Source organism: Acomys minous (assembly GCF_964271855.1).
Source record: "Acomys minous genome assembly, chromosome: 3".
Taxonomy (NCBI): domain Eukaryota; kingdom Metazoa; phylum Chordata; class Mammalia; order Rodentia; family Muridae; genus Acomys; species Acomys minous.
Window position 1 is genome coordinate 8934518 of NC_140485.1, and position 24841 is coordinate 8959358.

Genomic DNA, 24841 nt, shown 5'->3' on the forward strand with positions numbered 1-24841 from the left:
AGCAAAGTCTATTCCTTGGCCTCTTGAAGAAGACAGAGAACTGCATCCAAAGTGACTCTGATTTGCATGCTTCTTCTATGTAAATGTTAGAATTTAAAGGCCATGAAAAAGCACCTCAAATTTTTCCCGAATGAAAATCAATAAATTTAAAAAGAATAATTTTCAAATCTAAATTTTTCAAACATTTTAAAGTAAGAAAAAAATCCAATGAAGTATAAATAAACTTTGGTAAATTATACACTTAAAATTTGTCAATCTAGGACTTTATTTCTAAGGACAAAAACCCCAAAGACTATTTGTGAATATGCAGCAATAATACAATTTAATGTTAAAAAAATAAATAACAACTAGTAAATTTTAAAATGTTTTCAAATTGAGAACTAATGAGTTCAAAATAAATTAAACAAGTCCAATGAGTGATGTTCAAATACTGAACTACTTTTACATCATAGAAAAATTCCCACCTTTTCTTAATTTTCAGTTTGCTGTTATTTAGAATAGATGCCATGGTAGAACACTGAGCTACATGAAATCAGATAAGCTGAAAACTTATCTTTTGTTGTTGTTTTGTTTTTCAAGACAGGGTTTCTCTGTGTAGCCTTGGCTCTCCTGGACTTGCTCTGTAGACTAGGTTGGCCTCGAACTCACAGTGATCTGCCTTCCTCTGCCTCCCCAAGTGCTGGGATTACAGGCATGAGCCACCACACCTGGCAATATCTTATCTTTTAAACTTTTTGTGACATACCAGTTTGTAAGTTTAGTAACTCATACCACTTTGTCAAGAAGAAAAACACCGGTGAAGTAAGCCTACTTTGTCTAGACACTAGCAGCGAGAAGTTTCGCCCCTCCGTTTATAAATCTCTGTAAATAGGTGCAGTCTTTAATTCTACCTCAGATGTGTTTCTATCAACAATACATTTATTTAACCTAAGGAATGTGACTTCAGGGAACTCACAATCTCTAAAAGGAGGTAACCTTAAGCATGAGGGAACAACAGAGCCAGTTTTCAGAAAACAGGAAAAATTGACAATTTCTCAGCAAGCTATGTTCTTAGAATCAGCACCAAAATGTCAGAAATAGGGAGACAATGGGATGGTTTGCAAGCTGTGTCGACTTCAGGCCAGGTTAAAGCAGCAGTAGCTGGAGCTGCAGAGTCACGAGGCTTGCGGTTGGCCACTTGTGTGACACCTAGTTTTCGAACCTCCCAATATCGTTATGTATTTCCGTCATAAACCAATCCCTGCCAGAGATAGAGACTTGGTCCTCTGGGTTGTAATTAAGTCTCAAGCTCAGCCTTTGGTGACATTTCTTTCTCTGTCTGAAGGTTCAAGACAACCAGCAGAAACATTGCTCTAATGATTCTATTCCCAAAGAAAATGGTAAAACTTACAGTTCAATTTAACATCAGTGGGCTGTTTTGAAGTAATCCAGGTCCCACTCACTCCTATGAAGAAGAAAAGCATCTAGACCCAGGCTCCAGCTGTCTTGGTGCATGTGTTCTCGAGTTTAACTGTGAATCCTTACCAGTTTCTGCAAGTCCATTACAGCAAATGTATGTGGGGCCTGTCTGAGTATGTGCAAAGATGGAGACTCAGAAAGCTGAAACACTTTGCCTAGGGCCAAATGGAAAGTCACTGCACAGGGATGGGTCTGCCCAGCTTGCTCCTAGTCTCTGCTGTCTTGGGGTCCATTTCAAAGTCTTTTTGTTTGTTTTTGTTTCTCCATTTTAAAAGAAAGCAGGAAGGATGACCCTGGGAGAGTGAAAAATTGCCAAAGGTAGGGTCCCGAAAAGCTGGAATCCTGCATCACTCCATCTGCATAGCCATTTAGGAAGGCCTTAAAGAGGCCCTTCAAAGCTTTCCCTCTTTAGCCAAGGGCCTCACCAAGCCCCTGTGCTGTGGGCAAGCAACTACTAATCTGTTCTGAATCACAATTCTTCCTTTCTTTGCCGGGGACCACAAGGGAACATTTTGAGTTATTTCTTTTGTTCTCCTGCCCCACCTCCACTATCTATCGCCCAATCTCAGGAGTGCGGCACTCTAACTTGGGTGCTGGGAAAAGCTAGGTGTGGGGAGTGAGCAAGGAAGTAGACACACTGATTTTACTGTGATTTCTGACTCAATCTGTAAGATCAGGTCTCTCTTTCATGCAGAATGTTCTGGAAATATAATTAAAAGGAAGATACGATTGTTTTTTAAGGTATACTTTAAGTGTTGACTAAAAGGCAAATATCAGAACAGAAGAACTATTTAGTAAAGCATTTTAAACCCCTTTTTAGTATTCTATGGCATCTGTGACCTGCTAAAATCTAATTATTTCTCCAATACTCTGTGGAATTGTTCAGAAAGATGTGGTACAGTGTCTAACTGGTGCATTAAGCATCTGGCCTGACTTCACAGAATTCCAGATAGCTGAATGTGCACTCTATATTTTATTAGCATCTCATAGGCTTATGTTTAGATACAATACCGATATACCCTGGGATGCGCTGCTACCTGTTGACAGAAAAAAGGGGGTGAGGGTAGATTCAAGAGTCTACAGACAGAAAAATCTTTTAAAGATGTTTTGGCAACTTAAACAGAAACTCTGGCAAGGAGAGAGAGAGAGAGAGAGAGAGAGAGAGAGAGAGAGAGAGAGAGAGAGAGAGAAGCTTCAAGTCTGTACATTTATAAAACAAGTTTCAGTACACCAAATCCCCTGAAAATGATCATCTCTAACATCCCTTGCTTCCTTCTCCAACTTAAAGACTGTTTTCTCTGGGATGGACCCCCCACGTCCCAGCCCCCCAACTCCCGTCTGTTTCTAAGAGGGATCCACTTTAAGTACAACTTCTGGGAGACAGCAATTTCACCAGCTTATCTCTCCATTCTTATACAATAGCTTCTGGAATGAGAACCTATTCAAGTTTAAACAAACGAGAGAGCAGGAGCTTCTGGGAAGAGCCTTCCCCTCCCTGGAACACTGGGCCGACTGGGGACATAATATGTGCACCTGGTGCTACCTAAAAGGAAAGCCAAGGGTTCCCAAAGGCCCACTGTATATAGCTTAAGGAGTCTGCTGACACTGAGGAGGCCAGAACAGAGAGTAGGGGAAACTGCATCCACGCTGACAAGCTACTCTTATTAAGCATTTCCAGAAGTCACTTGGGATGCCTGAAGTTCTCACCTAATCTGTCCATCCCAACTGTTGACTAGGCAGTGCTCAGTGACTTGCAAGCCAGAGTCTCAACTGATAGCACTTCTGAGATGTTTAATGTACCGAAGCCAGCACTACTGTGAGTCAGACTCTGACCTAATAAACTCAGAAACATTAATTGATTTGTCTATCGTCATGTGGCAAAGCCCAAGAGCGACCCGAGAAAGGGAAGGCTCTGGAGCCCATAGGCTTTGCCCAGCTGCCCTCCACAGCACAGGCATTCTTTGAGTCCTTCTTACTGTGACACTACAGTACCACACTTCACATAGCGGCCTGGAGGGTATCCATAGGGAAACTGCTACTGTGGCCTCCTTCAACTAGGACAACCATCCTTTCTTGTTAGCCTCCTTTAGAATACATAGCAGGAAAGCAATCTGAAGTAACTCGTGGCATCTTAACCTTGGCTAGAGGGTACGGAGACTAATCCCATGAGCACATGAAGTAAGGTCAGCTGCAACTATCAGAAACGGACACCCTCACCCGACTCCTCTCGAGCTCGAGAGTAAGTTTATCTGCCTGGTGCCTATAAGAAGGCCTAGCCTGATGACTCGAGTTTGGACTCTGCCATCTACATGGTGGGAGGAGAAACCTGATTCCTGTAAGTTGTCTTCTGACCTCAACACTTACATCATGTCCTGTGTGCCTCCCCCAACCCCCACATACAGACAGAGAAGTGTAATTTAAAGTTTAAAAGGGGAGATATCTGTTTGTAAAAGGGAAGCTGATACTGAAGGCTCTGTTAAGATTTGCCTCTAACATTAGTGGCTTTGGGATAGATTACACTTTTGACCATTTCTTGCACACTGCAACATTTTTAATTCACAGCCTCTGGGGAGGAGTGGGGGATACATAACTGGCGTTCAATAAATTCCTGCTGCCTTTATTTCCCATGTGATGAAACCAAAGCAAAGAGCAGGTAATATGAGGTCATATAACAAATGGCAGCCCAGGGAATGCAATCCCCAGAGCGCCTCTCTCCCAGGCCAGCCTGCTTTCCTTTAGATACCTACAGCCCAAGTTTTCCATTTATCTTTCTTTTCTGTTGAAGGTTTTCAGGCAGCTGAATGGAGACAGAACTGATTAAATATGGATATAAGCCCACAGGAATTTGGTCAGGCAAAAATTTCCTTTTTAAATAGAATCAACTCTCATCTGAAGATGGCCTCCAGAAAGAATTATTTCAAGAAATAGTTTAATCCAGGTGATTGATTTTCAGTAACTAAAAACACACCCATCCTTTCCTGAGAGATTATCAGTTAGATGCCTCTTCCCTTCAGAAATCGAGAAGCAGCCTTTTAGTTTAACCTGTACTACTGAACACTTCTAAGAAACTGGCCTTTCAATAGATGTTAAAATGCTCAGCGTCCTACTTTCCTTCCACTGGCCAGTCCTCTGAGGACGTCAGCGGGACAGCAGTCAAGGAACAATAAGTGTCAGAACATCTCATATCGATGGGTCACCGTCCACTCAGATGGCACCCACTCTTGGAGGGGAATTCAAAAGGTCAAACAGCCGCCAAACACACACAGGAACTAAATGAAGCTAATGAAGAGAAAACAACCACATACTCCTGAGACAGGCGACCAGCCTTCAGAGACAAACAGAACATTTCCTAGAAAGGATAAAGTTGGGAACTTGTAAGAATCAAGAAAATAAAGACAATGATGCAAATAGCTAATTAGGTAAATATAGAAACAAGATCCACCACTTAAATCCACTTACTTAGGAGGAGGCTCACAAATCCAAAATAACAGAAAACGGATGATAAAATTATACCTGGAAATTCAATTTTAAAATCCTGTTAATTAGGCAGCAAAATCTCAGCGTCTTGCAACTGTCAATATTTATTCATGTACTCAAATTAAAATAATTTAATCCTGGAAAACCATCTCTAACATATTCAAAGATGATGATGTCTGAACCTACTCATGGCTGCAAAAAACGTAAGAAAAGGGTTCTAGTTAGTCTTAACCTTTTGACTTTCGGGAACGCTGTTAAATATGAGTGGTCGGATCTACCTGATCCTAAAGTGGAGGTATGCCTTACGCATACTTCTAAGTGGTCTCTCTAGTAGCATATGAAATATACTTCCTTATGTAAAAAAATGCACATGGGGGGAGGAACCCTTCTAGTTCCCAATAAGACTGCTTTCTTCAATATTTTTATCTTCCTTACTCCTTTTTCCTTTCTCCTAAGTGAACCGTCATTTGAACCTCCTTTCTCTTCATCTGCCAAATAAATATCAGTTGGGTTTGCTGTCCTCCATTCTCCACAGTTATAACTCGGCTACGATTATAACATAATAAAAGTAATGACTTTTGTTAACTTATTTTCAATACAGATGGCTTGGGCATGAGACACCTGTTTCTCTATTGTGATCTTATAAATATCCTTCTTGCATGCTTGTGTTTTTCTGAGTGTGCTACCACTACCTTGCAGTAGTAAACTTTAGGGAACGCGGAGCCTCCGAGGAGCTGCCTACAAACCAAATGGCATCTTGGCTTTGGCAAGCTCAACCGCTCATTTCGGCTTCTCTCACCCCCTCTAGCGTTGGCAAAGCTCATCTGTCTGATTATCCAGTTACCTCACTGAACAAGAGCTGTGCTAAGTCCTGCCCACCTATGACATCACCCCCTTCCTCAACCACTGCGAGGTGAAGCTTTAAACTTCAGACTTAGAGGTGGGCTGCGCGCAGTCAACTGGATTCTCTCGCGCGCAGTCCTCAGCGCTGGAGCGATCTGAAGCTGGACGGGCTCAGGCTGCAGCTGCCGTGGCTTTGTGTGCACTGGATGCCGCGCTCCGGAGTCGGGGGAGGGTTTTCACTTCTACTCACAGGCAATGGAATTACAGCTGTAGCAGCAGGGTATAAAGGATTGCTTTTTTCTCGTCTTCCTGGTAAGTGTTTTCCATGCTTTTTCTTACCATTGTCCCAGAAACTTCGCTTGCTGTTACTCTCTAGAAAGAAATGACTTGCTTGGTTCCATGTGAGATCCTAGTAGCCACGTTTGCTCTGTCAGCAGGACCAGCCAAAGACGTGCGTGCAAGCCAGCCAGGCAAAGTCAGGCTAAATAGCCAAACATGAGAAGTTTCTTATAGACTTATATCATTAAAAAATAATAAATAGCTCCCCTCTGTTTCAAACAATTGCTATCGGCACAAAGCTTCCCGGAGAACTGCAAGTTGGAAAGTTGAGCGTTTGAGATAGAAAAGGAGGTAAATTTTTCTCGGCTACGAAAAGCGAAAGGTCGCTAACTTGGTATGTACTGTATGTGTGGTACGATCAGCAATCGCTGTTTTTATAACTGTGAAAGAAAATCAATAATCCCTCAGCCCATGGGTACGCAGTACATGAAAAGCATACATCTTGCTCACAGCCAGCAAAGCTGCTCGGGGAGACTGAGATGCCTCTGTAGAGGACTAACAGCTACACCTAGATCCGAAAGCTTGCACTGCCTACCCCTGCCACGGCTCCTTCAGGCATTTCAGGCTCGAGAATCTCAACTAGTAAATTCACTCAGAATCTCGGGCAAAACCATATTCCCAGTTCAGGAGAACGCCAAAACCCACCGCTTGGGCGAGCGTAGAATGTGACTGGCATAGTAACCGGCTAAGTCCACTCAGAAAAACTAACAAAGCTCACCCTGGAAGCCCTGCTTGGTCTATGCAGTGAGGGGAGCAGGGGAGGAAAGGCCGGAGTCCTCATCAAATGGCAAAGGCAGAGAGCCCATTCCCGTGCAACTCACAGTAGAAAATCTATATTGGAATAAACGCATGTAGACTAGAAAGCTTCCTTCCAAAAGGTATTCAAATGGATCTGCTTAAGAAACGTTTTTCAGTAAATTATGTCAGAAACAAAATGGTTGCATGAAGGTAAAGAGTGCAACAGGCCCCGTCTTTCCCCAACACTGGGAGGGGGCTTATTTATTTGGCATTAATAGGAAATAGAAAACGTTGGCGTTTTTCAATTGCAAAATCTAGGTGCTTTAATATTTAGTTATTTTAATTGTTCCCAATCAATCTGTGCTTCAAAACGCACACATTTGCTATGTTATTAGGATGAAACAACACGATCAAAGCCATGAAAAGTACTTCAGCTGGAGCGATTCCTTCATTCATCCCTAACTGCATAAGAATATCCTGGCCAGTATAAACAGAAGGGGCGAATCTGTCAGCTCCCAGGCTAAAATCACTTAAGCCTGACTCAGAGTGACAGCTGACTGACACCCATATCTTTGGAAATGAGTAAGGAAAATAATCCTTTTAAAGTACCATAAGTATATTGTTATTGCTACAAATGGCAACAATCATAATATGTTATGACTATGCAAAGATTGGTTATACCACTTAGCTTCAAATATATTTGTATATAGGATACATATACATTTACATATTTATGAGCCTAAAATGAGGAAAAGGGTTAAAAATGTCATTACATGTGTTTAACTTTTTAAAAAACCAGTTTATTCTTTTAAGAAAGGACTCCCAAGGGTCAGAAAATATATTATCAAATAAACATAGTGCGTTCATTAATAGGGTATTCCAATAGTGGCATCGATCAGTTATTAATTAGGCTTTTTGTTTCTCTGCACACCCCTTTTAAAATCGATTCTGGTGAGGCTCAAAATGCCCAATTAAACAATTTCTGAATCTAGTGTTTATGAGATTCATAATTGGGTGGCAAATAAAGTTTTTACAAAATTTTTGAAAAATTATAAAACAAACCAGAAAATTTGTCATAACTAAATGTGGCAGCTAATAGAGGCTATGTTTCTTTTGCTTTCAAGTGTTAATTAAGGAGCCTCCGATTCTATCAAAACTTTTTCAGAGCTAAATGAAGCGGTGTGAAATAAATTTGGTTGAAATCTTGTGGCTGTCAGACTTTGTTAGCAAGCTATTAATTATCTTTACCCCAGTTTCTTCTCTGGCTATATTGCCCAATCAAATAGAAACTCCAATTATACTCGGCATCTCCTGCCTAGGGACACAAGACCCTAATGAACAGTCAGTCCCTCCAGATGAAAAATACAATTATCAGTTTTAAACATTACAAGTGCAAGCAATGCAGATTTTCCCCTGTGCTTTTCTTGGCCACATATCCCAAGGCGTTCTCTTTCTAGATTATTTTGAACAGTTTTAAAGCCAGCAAATGTTAGTGGCTGGAAGTATACCTTATTTTAATATTATATGACTGTTTCTTTCTTACATTTTTAGTGTAGGCCGATGTTCATATGAATATTAAATTAAATCTGGCCATTTGAGAACATCTGGTTTAGAATTGGCATTTCAGTCCTTCTCAATCCTCTTCCCTGTTAAAGGTGGGTGGGCTTACATAACAAAGACCGTGGTTAATGGCAAAAATCTAATGCTGAGTCAAAAATTCTGAATAAACCCTTTCTGCAGTCTCTAATTCATACCGACCAGTTCGGTAAAAGGCATTATAAATAGTTGTTAGTCCTGCCAAAAGAAGAGCGCCATAAACGGAGTCAAGGAGGGCAATAGGACGGTGAATTTTTCAAAAGCCTTGATTCCTCCCCCTCCCTCTCCCCTAGCTCCCCAGCAGTCCCACCCCCACCTTTTGCCCCAGAGGCCTTCACTGTTCTTCTCAACGGGAGGCTTTGTTGTAATTAAACCAGAGAAAAACTGGCCAGCAGCAGCCAACATCTGACTTGCGGCTTCTGCAAGCGGTGTTCTGGTAGAGTGTACCACCCCCCAGCGGGCAAAACTCAACAGTAAATCTCTCAGCAGTATCAGCCCGCAGAATGGTGTTCTCTCTTCGGAGCAGCAGAGGGGTGTTCCTCGGCTTCTTCTAACGCGCCACCGCTTTAGACTTTCTAACCAAGAGGTGGTTGGTGGGTAAACTGTCTTCTGGAAAAGGATCCTTCTTTTTAAAAGCAAAATGGGTATATTCTTTTCAGAAGGCACTTTCGAAAAGCAGACCAGCGTCACTAAATCTGTGTAAACGTCACGATAATATGGACAGTTTTGGAAAGCCGCCCTAAACTACAGAAGAGGGGGCTTCCAGGACTTAAGTTTTATCCATTAAGAAGAAGCCACAGAATAGACAGGAAGGAGAAAGGCACAGGATACAATTTAGTCGCTAGGTAGGTAACAGCGTTCCCAGGCTTTGCATATGCATCACCTCGCTCCCATTCTAAAAATCTAGTGTCAGGAATGTATGAAAAGCTCTTTCCAGGTATTAGTCTGCTCAAAGGAGGAGAGTAAGAAATTGCTCTCCCTTGATGAGACAAGGACAGCTTTTGTTCTTTCTCTTCACATGCACAAGTTACCGTGGCAACTTTAAAGAGAACACCCGCAGACTGCGTTTGGCTAAGCACCGCTTTCTAAAGCTTGCCACTAGAGTATGGACAGATCAGCTTTATGTATTGTTGGCTTTCCTTCTATTTGTCCAGTTTAAATTAATAAACACCTTCCTCAGACATGAAGAAGCAGTGTGTTTGGTGACTTTACATGGTCTCACCATCCGGAGCAGAGACTGTCACCCAAGTGACTCAAACAGTGGTCCAGCTAGAGCATCAAAATGTAAGGGCTAGGAGTGTAAAGGGAGGTTAGAGCCACACACTGGAGGAGGCGTTTTCGCTTTGCAGTGTCAGAGTGTTTCCACTTTGATACAGGCAGGCACGCTTTTCATTACAGCTGCTCAAATGTCACCACAACCGTGCAGCAGAGTGTGGGCCCCGAGCCCTGTGCCACTCGCATCCACTCTCAGTTGCCCCCTCTCCATGCAGGTCTGAGGTCTTTAATTCATTTAGTCCGGCTTGGATATCATGAAAGGAAGAGCCTGTGGTGTGATGAAAGGCACCAAACCCACCCTTTTGTCTTAAGGATGCTTGATTTCACTTTACAAACAAACTAAATGAAACAAATGCAGAATTAAGCCTCGTTTATAACAAACTCAGTGGGGCAATCCTTTCGCTTCGTGGGACTTTTTCTCTCCTGTTTTCTATAAATGAAACAAAACCTTCTTCGTGTCAGAAAAGAGTTTGGGCAAAACCAAGTACTTATCCTTCTCCGCCTCTGCAAACCCTGCAGACTTCCTGAGGGTGAGGAGGAGGAGAGGCAGAGGCCCTCCTGCTTGCCTACATTAAACAAAGGGATTGGGACCAGCCTGAAATCTGATGATTGTGGAAAATGTAGCTACCAGACAGGCTGCTTAGAAAGCATTTTGCTGGCACTCTTAACTAGACTGATACAGTCCGGGTTTTCCGTTTCACCTTGTTTACAGTTCACTTGAAATACTGTTTGTTGTTGTGGAACCTTAGGATTCGCAGGTTATTTGTTAGGTGAGCAATTTTTTGCCTTCATAAATAAATAACTTCCCTAATATGCTAGATGCTGCTTGTGTACATGCCAATTTAGCTAGAAACAGTCACAAACATGGGACAGATTTGAGTAAGAAAATATTTTCTTCAGTATCAAGGTTTCACTTAAAATACTGCAACTAGTTTTGATTGTAGATTCTAAATGCCATCTCAGTTTAGAATGACTAATTTTAAAAAGTTTCTGCCATTAAGACATCATTCTGTGAGGCAAATCAATAAAATGCAACTCAAATCTCACCACTTTAACTTGAAGTAGATTTTCTTGGAAGTGGATTGATCAAACAAGTAAAACCAAAGTAAACTTAAGTAAAAGGGAGTTAAATACAAGATTCAAGAAGTTACCATTATCAGCACATACCTTTACTTTAAGTTAACTTACATTCACAAAACAAAAAGTACCTCCCTATTTAAAGTCTTCCGCCACTATAGGAGAAGAGCTCATGTAAGCACGCACATTGCATCAAGTTCTTGGTGTTATTTAAATGCCAGTGTTTTGTTGAGAAACAACTTATTAATATTTATTAGTTTTCATAAGGTATCTCCAAAGAGCAGCATCTTTATCTATTCATATACTTTTTTTTGCCATATTATGAACATAAACGAGAGACTTCAGACTGGGTTAGGGTTATAAACTATTTTTTTAAACACATTTTTTTTTTAATTTTGAAAAGAAACAATCAAAAGATGCCTATCAACAACCTGCCTCCCCAGTAAGATGAGGGTGCTTTTCCTTTACCTGAGACTTAAGCGTTACATACTTGACGATTTCATTAAAAATGATTTTGTAACCTGCCACTACTTACCAGGGCTTGGCCTATGTTTTTCCCCAAGGTCCCCCAGTAGCAATATTTTTCTAGAGGATCGAGTGCTTTTTATTTGGACGGGACGACCTTTTTCAAGCCCGCGCAGACAAAACCCTCTGGAGCCGTGCTGTGGAGCTGGCCACAGTGGTCAAGGCAGCGTTTTTTGCCTTTCATCATTCATATTCAACAGCAAGGTCCATGTCTGTGACCATGGGGATCCAGCTCAGAGACCAAGTGTAGGCTTGGTAGTTGGAAGCTTATGATGGAGAGATCATCACAGTGTTAAATATGCCAAAAATCCCTGTTTAGCCCAGTAGTTTGAAATATGAAGAGGCTATAAAATGCAGTCGACCATGAGCTGAACAGTTTTGACCTGAAAGCAGTAGGGACAGGTGAGAGGAGCTAAGTGTAGAGCGTACATTTGTAAGACTACCCTTGTCTGAGAAAGCATTTGTTTTTTTATGCTTTTGCTTTTAGTTTCCATGAAATCTGATGAGAAGGGAATGGCATTCTTCTCATGAGTCAGTGGAGGCCTGAGGTTCTCTGTCAATCCACACTGTTTGGACTTTTGTACGAACAGCAAATCAAACAGTAGTGCTAGCAATTTCATAAGTGTAAATCAAGTGAAAAGAATTGACTATCTTTGTTTTTCACATTAACATTTATTCCATCTCCAGTTAAAAAAATAAGATTCAATGCATATATTCTTAAATCCCAGTTTGGCAAAATAGGTATATTTTTCTGTCTCTTTTTAAAGCAGCCACTACAGCTATTTTGTTCCCTGTTCTCATTACGAACATCATGCTGTGGTTTGTCTGACTTGGAACAACCAGCCCTTTTCAAGTCCCATTCAGTAGATGCATCATCTGACCTCTGAAGTATGCCCTGCCCTACCAAGGGCCATGGAACATAAGAAACGCTTGATGATTGGTATTTTATACACGTTCTCACTTGTTATTTTCATATAGTGGTTTTAAATTAATTTCTAATGCAAGTTAACTGAAGTAATTGTCTCCTTCCATTAAAATAACCACATTATTTTATATGTTGGTTTATTTTCAAGGTTAGAAAACATTTATAGCAAAAGTGACTTTATGGTTATAATGTCAACAGTTTGGTTTTCCCACTCTCACACACTTAGAAGGCAACATTTTATAAGCAAATGCACTATTGAAATCTAGTAATAATACGAAAAGCCCTTATATTACCCATAAACCACTTAAACTTTCCACTGCAGGCACTACGCAGTATACACAAGTCTGGCTTAATCTATCTATCTGCCAACTGCTATTTTTAAGTTGCTTAAATTTTTTTAAAATGTGTATTTGCCACTTTCAAGTTCATTTGGTATTAATATAACCTATGACAGCATTAGTGTCTAGTGACAGACTAAAAGAAATGAGAATTTTGCAACAAAAGATAGGGCTACAAATTGTGGTTTGGGTTAGCATACATTCTCAGTAAATTCTAGAACAGATGCTGTAACTGGCAGAGAAGCAAACAATTCCTTCAGTCCTTAGTCTCATAAGTGTCCCCTGTATGTATTGCAGGTGCTCAATGGACGGCCGTGAGTAACCCATGCTCGCACTTATCCTTTGGTTCAATCCCCTAAAAATCCTCATGAGTCTTCTATCAGGAAAATGGGCAGAGCAGTCACAAGCTCAAAGACTGGTCTTTTATAATCAAGCCTAAATTCCTTTTTCAGAAATAAAACTACAAATTGAGGGGGCTGGCATATTTGTGTTTAAAACAAGAAAGAGAGACAATGTTCGTAGTCTTTCTAAATAACCTCTGTAAAGGGATGGAACATAATTATGACCTTCCTATTTGAAATATCGATTTTTAAAAAAAAAAAAAAGTTCAATGTGCTAAAAGAAAATTGCTATAGTATTCTCTTCTTTTAAATGTACAGTTTAAAAGTCCTAACTGTGACTTGAACTTCTATGCTACAATGTGGGCAAAAACACTTGCGTCCTAGAGTTTACAGCCCACAGGGAACCCTGATGTAGCCTTAGTAGGAGGATGAGGATGCCACATTCTTCAGCTAGGAAAATGGAAGCATTAAACTGAGCAATGAGCAAGTCAAAAGAAAAGCAACATCTTTTTTAATACCTTCAGTAGGTATTGTGTGATTTGTAAAACAATATTCCAAAAGCTCAGAGTAATCATTGTTTTTACCAAAAACCTTGGCTTCTGCATTTGCACCTTCCTTTGGCGTGTTCTTCTTTTTTAACCATCTTATGCCTGGGCATCAATCAGACAGTGAACTTGAAAGCCCTGGAAGTGACTTGCTGCTTCTCAAGTGAAGTTTTACCTCTGTGTTTGCACTCAGTGGGACACTAAGAATCACTCAACAATGGAAGCTACAAGCTGAATGACAATCTTCTCTCTGGCTACAACTTAATTTATACAGTTAAGTGGTAAACACAAACACAAAAAGGTCAGTCTACTGCTTTCACCAGTTGTAGGATGAAAGGTATGTTGCTTAAAGGAAATAACTGATATTAAACCTCTAGGAGATTCCTCTAGTATGTTAATTTTCACTATTAATAGTATTGCTTTTCTTTCTTTCACAGGAGGTGCTCAGTCCCAGCCTATTTTAAGGAAGAAAAATATAAAAGAAATTTAGAGTGCTTCCGTCTCTTTCCATGAAGACTGTTTGCATTGTTTCCTTTCCTTCTTAAAAGAGACTCTACTCGTTCTAGTAGAACGTGACTGAAACGGAAATTCTGAGAAAGCAGCAAGAAGCAGAAGAAGAAATAGCTATTTCCCAGCAGGTAATCACACCTCAGGATGTAGCTACTGTCCAGAGTTTATACTTGGATAACCCTCAGTGGGAATAAAGGGAGGGGGTAACTGCCTGGAAAACCTATTACTACACAGGCCTTAGCGTCACGAACGGCTTTCTTCACGAGGATCTGAAGTTTCTATCTCTGACCACACTGCACAGAAGAGCCAATAAGAATTTCAAAGAGGGCAGTTTCCACTGAGGGAATTAAGGTATACAAAAGGAGCCATCCCACTGAAACTGTCAGAAAGAAAAAATATATATATATTAGGAAGCCACGTGCCCTACATAGTATCCGGCAGCTGAATTGTTTCTGGCCCCCACTTTAATGAGCTTGCCCACCATGCCGACCCACAGCTGGAATGTTCATTGGCAGCAGCGAGCCTGATCCCTAGGTGTGTGCGGCATAGGATTTCTTGAATAAACAGTGAAGAACATTTCCAAGGAGTAAAGAGTTTTAAAGTCCCAGCCCCTCACCAAGAAAGTAACATATGTGCATTGGAGTGTCACCCACATAAAATTACTTACATCGTTCAATAAGGTAGGAAAAATATTAAGCAACTTTATTTTCATGCCTAAAGTTATACCTAGAGGTGTAGACGAGAGAATAGCACATAGTACATCCTCATAAATTCATAATTCTCCAGCCCATGGGAAAACTTGAATCATTCTACCCTAGAGTTTGAAGACAGAGAAGCGCACTGTTAAAACACGTTGTGAGACTGAAAATAGCAAAAGCTGCATCGAGTCATTAAATCGTGCAGTGTGAAATGTAACAAAATAGGTGCAGGAAAAAAACGGTCAGCACAACATGGAATTTTCCATTTTCATCAACTTGACGTATGAGTTGTACAAATCTTTCCCTAAAGTGAACTATTCCTTCCTACTTTCTTTCCAGAAATACCTTTGAAACAATACCTAACATCATTAAGAATAATATTACTAAACAAAGCACATGCTTTTTTTTCCCTGAGATTAAGGAGCTTGAGCTGTATTAGTTAATTATTCCAGAAGAATAAAAGCATAGATGTTTTTCAATATGTATTTCTATACATCTATCATTTGCCAAAGAAGACAGAAAACAAATTATGTTGCTCTAAGTCAGTCTCTATGAATATTAAAAGTTGGAAATTTGATAACCTTCATGAGTAGCTGAATCTAGTATAAATTATAATTCAAACTATTATGACTATGTAGTTATATTTAACACTTTAAAATATGATAGGTTTAAATGTGATAGTTATAAACTTATATTCCAGAGACACTGGAGGTAAAGAAATGGCTGTGTTTGCTGGTAGATAGCAGTGAGTCCCCGCATGCTCTTCTCTTAAAATTAAAATACTGAAGTTGGTTAAAGATGTCTGTTCTTAAGACACTTCAGTGTCCTGACCTACTCTCTCGTTTCTTACTCTGTTGTAGTGACAGAAGCTGCCTGCTATAAAGACCCCAACACTGCTGACCATGATCAGCCCAGCCTGGAGCCTCTTCCTCATCTGGACTAAAATTGGGCTGTTCTTCCAAGTGGCGCCTCTGTCCATTATGGCTAAAACCTGTCCATCTGTGTGTCGCTGTGATGCGGGTTTCATTTACTGTAACGACCGGTCTCTGACGTCCATACCAGTGGGAATTCCAGAGGATGCTACAACACTCTACCTTCAGAACAACCAAATAAACAATGTTGGGATTCCCTCCGATTTGAAGAACTTGCTGAAAGTACAAAGAATATACCTATACCACAACAGTTTAGATGAATTTCCTACCAACCTTCCAAAGTATGTCAAAGAGTTACACTTGCAGGAGAACAACATAAGGACTATCACGTATGATTCACTTTCCAAAATTCCCTATCTGGAAGAGTTACACTTGGATGATAACTCCGTCTCCGCTGTCAGCATTGAAGAGGGAGCATTTCGAGACAGCAACTATCTGCGGCTGCTCTTCCTGTCCCGCAACCACCTCAGCACCATCCCAGGGGGCTTGCCCAGGACGATCGAGGAGCTACGCCTCGATGACAATCGCATCTCCACGATCTCCTCACCATCACTTCAGGGCCTCACCAGCCTGAAACGCCTGGTGTTAGACGGGAACTTGTTGAATAACCACGGTTTGGGTGACAAAGTTTTCTTCAACTTAGTCAACTTAACAGAACTGTCCCTGGTGCGGAATTCCTTGACGGCCGCGCCAGGGAACCTTCCTGGCACAAGCCTGAGGAAGCTTTACCTTCAAGACAACCACATCAATCGGGTACCCTCAAATGCTTTTTCTTATTTAAGGCAGCTGTATCGACTCGATATGTCCAATAATAACCTAAGCAGTTTACCTCAGGGTGTCTTTGATGATTTGGACAATATAACCCAACTGATTCTTCGCAACAACCCCTGGTATTGTGGATGCAAGATGAAATGGGTTCGGGACTGGTTACAGTCGCTACCTGTGAAAGTCAATGTGCGAGGGCTCATGTGCCAAGCCCCGGAAAAGGTTCGTGGGATGGCTATCAAGGACCTCAGTGCAGACCTGTTCGATTGTAAAGACAGTGGGATTGTGAGCACCGTCCAGATAACCACCGCAATACCTAACACGGCTTACCCTGCTCAAGGGCAGTGGCCAGCTCCTGTGACCAAACAACCAGATATTAAAAACCCCAAGCTCATTAAGGATCAGCGAACTACAAGCAGCCCCTTACGGAAAACAATTCTAATTACTGTGAAGTCTGTCAGCTCTGATACAATCCACATATCCTGGAGACTTGCTTTGCCTATGACGGCTCTACGACTCAGCTGGCTTAAGCTGGGCCATAGCCCAGCCTTTGGATCTATAACAGAAACCATCGTTACAGGGGAACGTAGTGAATACTTGGTCACGGCTCTAGAACCTGACTCACCCTATAGAGTATGCATGGTTCCCATGGAAACCAGCAACCTTTACCTGTTTGATGAAACTCCTGTTTGTATTGAGACGGAAACTGCCCCTCTTCGAATGTACAACCCCACAACCACCCTCAATCGAGAGCAAGAGAAAGAACCTTACAAAAACCCCAATTTACCTTTGGCTGCCATCATTGGTGGGGCTGTGGCCCTGGTAAGCATCGCCCTCCTGGCTTTGGTGTGTTGGTATGTGCATAGGAACGGGTCACTGTTCTCACGGAACTGCGCGTACAGCAAAGGGAGGAGAAGAAAGGATGACTATGCGGAAGCCGGCACGAAGAAGGACAACTCCATCCTGGAAATCAGGGAAACTTCTTTCCAGATGCTACCGATAAACAGTGAGCCCATCTCCAAGGAGGAATTTGTAATACACACCATATTCCCTCCAAATGGGATGAATCTGTACAAAAACAACCACAGTGAAAGCAGTAGTAACCGAAGCTACAGAGACAGTGGGATTCCAGACTCCGACCACTCACACTCATGATGCAAAGAGGTCCCATGCCAGACTGCTTCGGGCTCTTTAGCCCTAAGGAAGGTGATGGTAGGAACTCTGTTCTACTGCAAAACACTGGAAAAGAGACTGAGAAAAGCAATGTACTGTACATTTGCCATATAATTTATATTTAAGAACTTTTTATTAAAAGTTTCAGATTTCAGGTTGCTGCTGCGGTTCATGTAGTGGGGATGCCTGAACACAATTCTATATTTTAGTATTTTTTAGTAATTTGTACTGTATTTTCCTTGCAGATATTGAAGTTATAAACCATTTACTTTGTGTTCTACTGAGTAAGATGACTTGTTGACTGTGAAAGTGAATTTTCTTGCTGTGTTGAACAATCAGGACTGCGTACACATGAGATCCTTTGTAGTATAAGCACAGGCCGTTTTTCACTTTGGTATTAATACAATGTAAAAAAGAAAACTGGCTGAATGAGAAAATAAATTTCAAAAACTAGTTATGAGATAATGTTCCAATGATTAAATTTGTATTATCCCAGTGGTATTCAATAAATCAAAATATGTGACATAATGGGCAATATCCAACTTGCTGCACATCTCATTTTACCCCAGGCAAATTAAATATCCTTAAGAAAGTTAAGCATATTTTCTCAACTGAATATATCAGCTGGCATGAAAGCAATTTGAAGTCGGCTATTAAAGCCACTGTCAGCAGAGCTTCAAGAATGATGGACTTCATAAGACCAATCACAGGCTTTCAGGGGTATGTGCACCTAGGGTACATGAACCTATGGTGTGTGCACCTATACAACATGACAATTTAGATTTGTGTAGTGTAATCAATACATATACTAGAACTGCATCTTGAGTTTTGCCTGTACCATCCAGACTCTTGAAGAATGAATCCTAAACACGGAACGGGTAGTGTTTATGATGGTTTTCACTATGAAGGATGTCCAAGCAAAACTGCGTAGTTAAGAGGGTGGCGGAACCACCAGCCATTCCTCTCAGCAATCCACTGAAAGCAGTGCTTTGAGTAAGCAAGAATTTCAACAACAACAAAAAAATAAACACTAGAAATCAAATTTAGATCTGGCTTACAGGAGATGCTTGAATACTGTACATAAATATTCAGTCTTTCACGATAGTGGAGAATACTGCCCATTACTGTCACAGTTTTCCAGATTCTACATAATGGACTTGTAATGTAACATTTCTTTACAGCTTCCTACTGAATTGTGAGCTATTGTTTAAAAACCATTCCACTTTTTGTTGCCATGATTTTTTTTTTTAAATAACAACAACAACAAAAAACCAAAGTGCATTGTACGCCCTTTGGCCAGTCTTGTATGTGCCTTGATCCAACGCTACATGTATTCAGCTTTTGAAACTCGACAAATTTTTCATACTTCCTTAAATATGAAAAATTATGGTCTTATTGCTGAATAAAACTTAAGGAAAACACACAGAATAATTGTGCTTGCTTTCAGAACTATGTCTCTAATGGGAGGAAACTGCCAGCGCATTGGTCCTAAACAAGCCCCATGTATTTTTCTAGGCATAAAAATAAAAGTTGGGTACAAATAAAAGAAATAGCAGTATCTTGAGGTTCTGTATCCTTTTTTACATCAAAGAGTCAGTGTTTGGTGGGTAAATACTTTTGGGGGGGTTCCACTGTTCACTCAGTTGATCCAAAGCAAGAATGGTTTCAATGCCTTTTTCCTTATGAGCACTGTTGTCACTGTCTAGTGTGACATTTTTTTAAAAGTGGTCTTGGAAAAGCTGGTTTGTTTTTTAAATATTCTTTTGAGAGAGGGGGATGGTATCAAAAGATCTGAAATCTGTTATCTTCCTTCAATAGGTATATAGTCAAATCCGAAAGCCTTGTGTATACAGAGTTCTCCAGCAGCTACACAGGGCCACTGTGACAAGAGCGGCACAGACTTCCACTCGGTATTTGTTACTACCATTATCATCAAGAAAACTACTGTGTTCCCAGAGATTTTCCAGACACTGCGGCTTCTCCGCTACTGACAGCGATCCATGACCAACTTGGAAACCTTCTTATTTATTTGACATCTTTAAAATGTCACTCAACAATTTCTCTTTTGACCTTCTGCTATAGAGGATGTTCATTTTCTATGAATGGCGGAAAAGTATGTTTGACACTAAATATAGGGAATTTTCTAAAGGCAGCTCAAGGATTTGAAGGGTTCAACTAGAGTTCTGCTGAAGTCAGGGAAAGGACTGGGTAGTTTATGAAGACCCAATAAACTTATGGCTTATAAAAAGTGAAAAACGGATTTTATCAACTACTTCCCAATCATTAAAACTTGGATAAGCACAAAAAATGTTATGTGTTCTAGTACACCCCTTTTTATTATTTCATGTAAAATAAATCCAAGTATGTTCTACATAAAAAATACACAGCATCAAGTAGATAAAACTTTACTATTTACTTAGCTTCAGCCTCTACCCTCAAAGGTTAGAGATGAACAAATTATACATGCATTCTAAATGTCCTGTATGAAATGTCTAGAGAAATAATAGGAACAAAATAATTTAAATCTTGAACATACAGACTACATAGACTTAACAAGAATACAACTTAGAGAGATAGAAAAAATATTTTAAAAATTATTTTCTTGCCAAATGCTTGACAAAAAATCAGAGATTGCTTGTAGATGCAGTAAGTTGTAACTGCATAAAATTACTGCTCAGGCTCTGGCTCCCTATTAAAAACAACATTATGCTCTGCCTGTCAGGAGGGCTGACTTATTAAAAGCACACACATGCACACACACCCTTCCACAGGTCACAGAACTAGTGGAAAACAATGCTTTCCTAACCACAGCTTCTGACTGAAGTACATTAGATGGCTTCATGTGGTAGGATGGTCCCATGAGGAAACCCTAGGGATCTGGTGGCACTCTAAAGCAACTCAGAGGGTGGGGCTGAAGGAACCCATCTACTTCTGAATTAATACGAGCTCATCCACTGTTGGAAACAATGGTGATGGTTAACATTCCTTTTGCCTACTTGTCATGATTAGCAAATGAAGCCCCGTCTTGGAATTATAACTATTGTACCTTTTGGCTGGAGATTTATGGTTCAATTAGTAAGAAAAAAAATAACCAATTATATGTTGAAAGATAAACACATAATGTAAAAGAAGTTTATCATTTCTTCAATATAGAAAGAAAAGCAATTACACATTTGAATAGATCAGAGAAGACCTCATGAGTAAGGTAAAATTAGGGCTGAGTATTGAAGGAATGTAACAAGAAAGCGAGAAAAGAAGATATTTCCCATGGATGGAAAGTGTTGAACAAAATCACAGAGACGAAACAGTCAATATCCCTGACCCTGGCATTGGTCAGAATCAAGTGGGAATGATTTTATTAAGACAACCATGCCTCAGGGCAGACTTAGGGAATTAAAATCTCCCAGGCAAAGGCGGGTGTGGGTGAGGACTGCAGTCACTGATTTAGAAGGTATTTGGAGAAAAGCTAACAGGGGAGATAAAATACACTCTTGAAGGCAGAAGATTGAAAATTTGGATTTTTATTTCGTTGCTGCTTTCTGCTCATTGAGCGGTTAGTCTGTTATGTCAGGCTTTGTGGTGTGGTGTGTTGAATTCTAGGTTATGATGTCTGCCCTGATGGTTTTGGACTATGTTTTTTTAAGCATGTGTGTAAAAAGTCAATACACTTAAAGAACATTTGGTAGAAACAGAGGGTATTATAGATGCGTGAAGAAAAACCAGATGAGCATGTGTTAAAACAATAGTGTTATAGTTAAGAGAGATAAGGGTTAAGACAGGGTGAAAATAGAAGTCTAGTAAGAAAGAAAACAGTACAATGCTGTAAATGACAGATATTGTTCAGCACAGGTAAGCAAAACATGGGTGAGACAATTCAGGAAGATGGAAGACAATTTTGGTGATGCAGTTCTCAGGACTTTTTATCTATAGGTCTTCAATGGATGATTATGCACAGTGCAGTTTATCTTCTGAGTTTTAATATTGTTCTCTTTAACTCTGAAGAGCATTTCAGGTAATCAATTAAAATCACCTTAAGTTGGAAGTGTTTTAAGGTTAGTATTCTGGTAATGTCTATAAGAAACAAGGTAAAAACCCCAGTGGTCAGCACTGGGGAAGGAAGCCTGTAGAACAACAGGTTGTTAGTAAAGTTGACAGGGTGAGTGGGAGAGACCACAGGATAACAGAGACCTAAGAGATGACACAAAGGAACACCTTCTCTTCTGTAAGAATAGAAAAGAAAAAATAATTAAACCAAATAGAAAACAAAAGAAAGGAAAGTGGCAAAAAAAGAAAAAAAAAAAAGAAAGGAAAGTGGCTCAGTGGCAAAGAATACTTGTATTGCAAGCACAAGGACCTGAGTTCAAATCTCTAGCACCCATGTAAAAAACTTGGCAAGGATGTATGTGCCTATAGCTGCAGCACTGGAGCCGAAACTCATAGATTCCAAATCCTAAGAGTTTCCTGCCCAGCCAGCCTGGCCAAATGACAAGCCTCTTCTTCAGTGAGAGACTCTTAAAGGAACAATGCTGAGCGCAGATAAAGAAAGACAGCTAACATCTTCCCCAGGCCTCCACATGCAAGTGCAGAGGAGCAAGCACCACACATTCACAAGCATGCACAATGCACATATCAACACAACTCACACACACACACCATAGCCACCCACATGCAGAGAAGAAAGGAAAGCAGGAAGGAGAAAAGAAGAGAGGGAGGAGTCACAGAGGAAGATAATAACCATGGGAAGAAAACACGAAGTCAAGGAACTAGAATTATTTTAAAGAGGTTGTAAAAAGTATAGCTATACACCTGATATTAGAAGATGCTACTGAATATGGGGAAAAGCCTGCTGTCCCCGACCCTGCCCTGTACCAAAGCAATGCTTGCATAGCAACAGGGCAGAAGCCTTAGGGTACTGAAAAGTTTAATGAGAGACAAACAAAATAAAAGCAATGATTAATATGATTCTTCTGAGGAGCAAGGAGAGTTGTAGGGTTTTGATAGGTCAGTGGCGGGGGGGGGGGGGGGGCAAGTTGGATTTGTTTAAAAGGGAACCAAATACCAATAAAGAGATTTGTTGAGCTCAGGAAGAGGCCATGTGTAGAGATCAGGATTTACCACCACGAGGTCAAGTGAATAGGAAAGGAAATTGAGAAGTTCAAGAGATGGAATGCAAATCATGGATGTGACTTGGATCAAGGTAAAAGGCCCTGATGGAGAAGCCACAGTCTGGGAAGTCTTGCAAGGACCCAGTCAGTCCCTCGGAGCAATGTGAAACATGGATATACCATAGAGTTTGGAAGGCTTAGTCTGAAGATGGGGATTATGTCCCAAAGAGAAAAAAAAATGGAGAAGGTGATGGAATTAGGTAAGACATGGGGTCAAAAGAATGAATGATGACAAAAACAGATCATCTCAGATTCTAGAAAAATTCTTCAGCACAAGCGGCTTACATTTCACACTCTAACCCAAGCCCTCTAGTGTCACTGCTGTGGTAATGAGCAGTGTGAAAACCCGGGAGGTGTTATCCCTAGGGAACAGATGTCAATTAGTCAAGGTAGGGAAAGAATGCTAAGAAAAAAATCCAGTCACTTGGGAAACTAGAATCTACCTCCACCCCCAAAAGATTGACATGGACCCAGGAGAATGAGGTAGGAGAAAGGGTAGATGTAAGGAGGCATGAACCCACAGGGAGAGTTGGGCAGGGTATAGTGTCTGGGTCTGTGGCTGGGGGTCAGCCACAAAGGAGAAGTTGGCAGAGACTCCTAAGCAATGTGTGCATTCTGAACAGAGGACTCAAATAAGAAAGCTGATCTAGCTCTATTTTGTGAACATCAGAACAGAGTTAAATCCAACTTCATTTCAAACACAGAAGTATTTCTACCCCCCCCCAAAAAAACCTTTCATGGGCTTTCCCATGGCACTAGTTAAAGGTATATACAAATCATTTATGATCCCACCCCCCTACTTCTACAATACACAGGCACAATAAAATTAGAATAAACTTTAGGGTTCCCTATAAAGTTTTCTTTTTTCATATTTTTCTTTCTTTCTTTTCTTCTTCTTCTGCCCCACCCCCAAGAGGCTTCAAAAGGAAGCAAGCAGCCACAGGGGTGTGGAAATAGGGGATAATAGGATTTTACAGCCTGATTGTACGCACACACAAAAGCAGTGCTTAGTTTTCTATGCCAGTTGGCTGGAGGGGAGGGCGGACTGTCTAGACAATTACTACCCAAAGTAATTACTCTGTTGAATGTACAGTGGGTTTGGGCGATTTTGACACTGTGAAGCTGAAGCCAGATCATATCACTGATGCAATTTCTCATTCTTATATCCGTGAAGTGGGGATTAGTGTTAAAATATACATCCAGGGAAGTCTGGGTAAAACAAAAGCCTAGGAAAGGTCTTTTATTAAGGTAGGTCTTTATAAAATTAGTGATGTTTTATAGATAGACTGGGCCAAGCACTGTTGATTATGTTTCTGATGATGACGACCATTTGTTAAGAATTCTGACAAATATATTTTAATGCTTTGTAATTCACACTAAATCAACACATAGGAATTTTGCCCTTGTTTTTTCAGATGAGCAAACTAAGATTTTAAAAATGACAGAAATATGTTGTCACTCAACACTAACAAATATTTACTAAGTACCTCCTCAATAACTATGTGTAATGATTTAAAATAAGAAAATAAGGTGATAAGGTAATAAGATGCCAGGCAACAGAATCAGATATAGAGAAGTTTATTAAATGAGCATGTGGGGGAAAGAAAGGGAGGAGGCCTACCCCAGAGAGGGGGGATGACAGAGACAGAGACAGAGGAAGAGAGACAGTGAGGAAGGGAGTAGGAAGAGGGAGAGATGAGGTAGGTCTGTTCTTTTATATACTGGGAAGGGCCACACCCCCACGTCAGGTAGGCAATGACATCACAGGTAGGCAGACTGAAGCAGAATCCAACACTATGTCTAGGGCTAGATGTGCAAAGCAAAACAGACATGGATATTCTAGTGAGGGAAGAGTGCAGAAAGTCATACATTAAGCAAAAACCTAATGCATATAAAGTGAAAGTGTGTGGAAGGGGCTTGGAAAATCCCTACCATGGCTGAATGTGACTAGGGAGTCTATAGTATGGACTTAAGGGAAGCCTAAGACAAGGAAGGGAGAGGGGGGAGGGAGAGGGGGGGAGGGGAGAGGGGTGGGAGAAGGGAGAGAGAAAGGGAGAGAAAGAGGAGACAGAGATTATGTGCGTGTCAGCCATGTGAACAGGAGGTAAATAGTGTTCTGAG

General features: G+C 40.7%; 2 protein-coding genes across 8 annotated transcripts in view; one reads left to right on the forward strand and one right to left on the reverse strand.

Moving 5' to 3' along the window:
• MACROD2 (mono-ADP ribosylhydrolase 2) overlaps positions 1–24841 on the reverse strand; it is a 1913815-nt gene that overhangs the window by 1626262 nt on the left and 262712 nt on the right. The gene's annotated exons all lie outside the window — the stretch shown is intronic.
• Positions 5845–19113, forward strand: FLRT3 (fibronectin leucine rich transmembrane protein 3). Of its 2 annotated transcripts, XM_084776151.1 has the most exons (3): positions 5845–6090; positions 13915–14115; positions 15546–19113. In XM_084776151.1, exon 3 carries the CDS (start codon positions 15588–15590, stop codon positions 17535–17537), a length of 1950 nt encoding a protein of 649 aa, XP_084632277.1. In that variant the 5' UTR covers positions 5845–6090; positions 13915–14115; positions 15546–15587; the 3' UTR covers positions 17538–19113. The 2 variants fall into 2 exon arrangements, with proteins under 2 accessions (XP_084632277.1, XP_084632278.1); XM_084776152.1 differs by lacking the exons at positions 5845–6090; positions 13915–14115 and adding an exon at positions 14129–14667.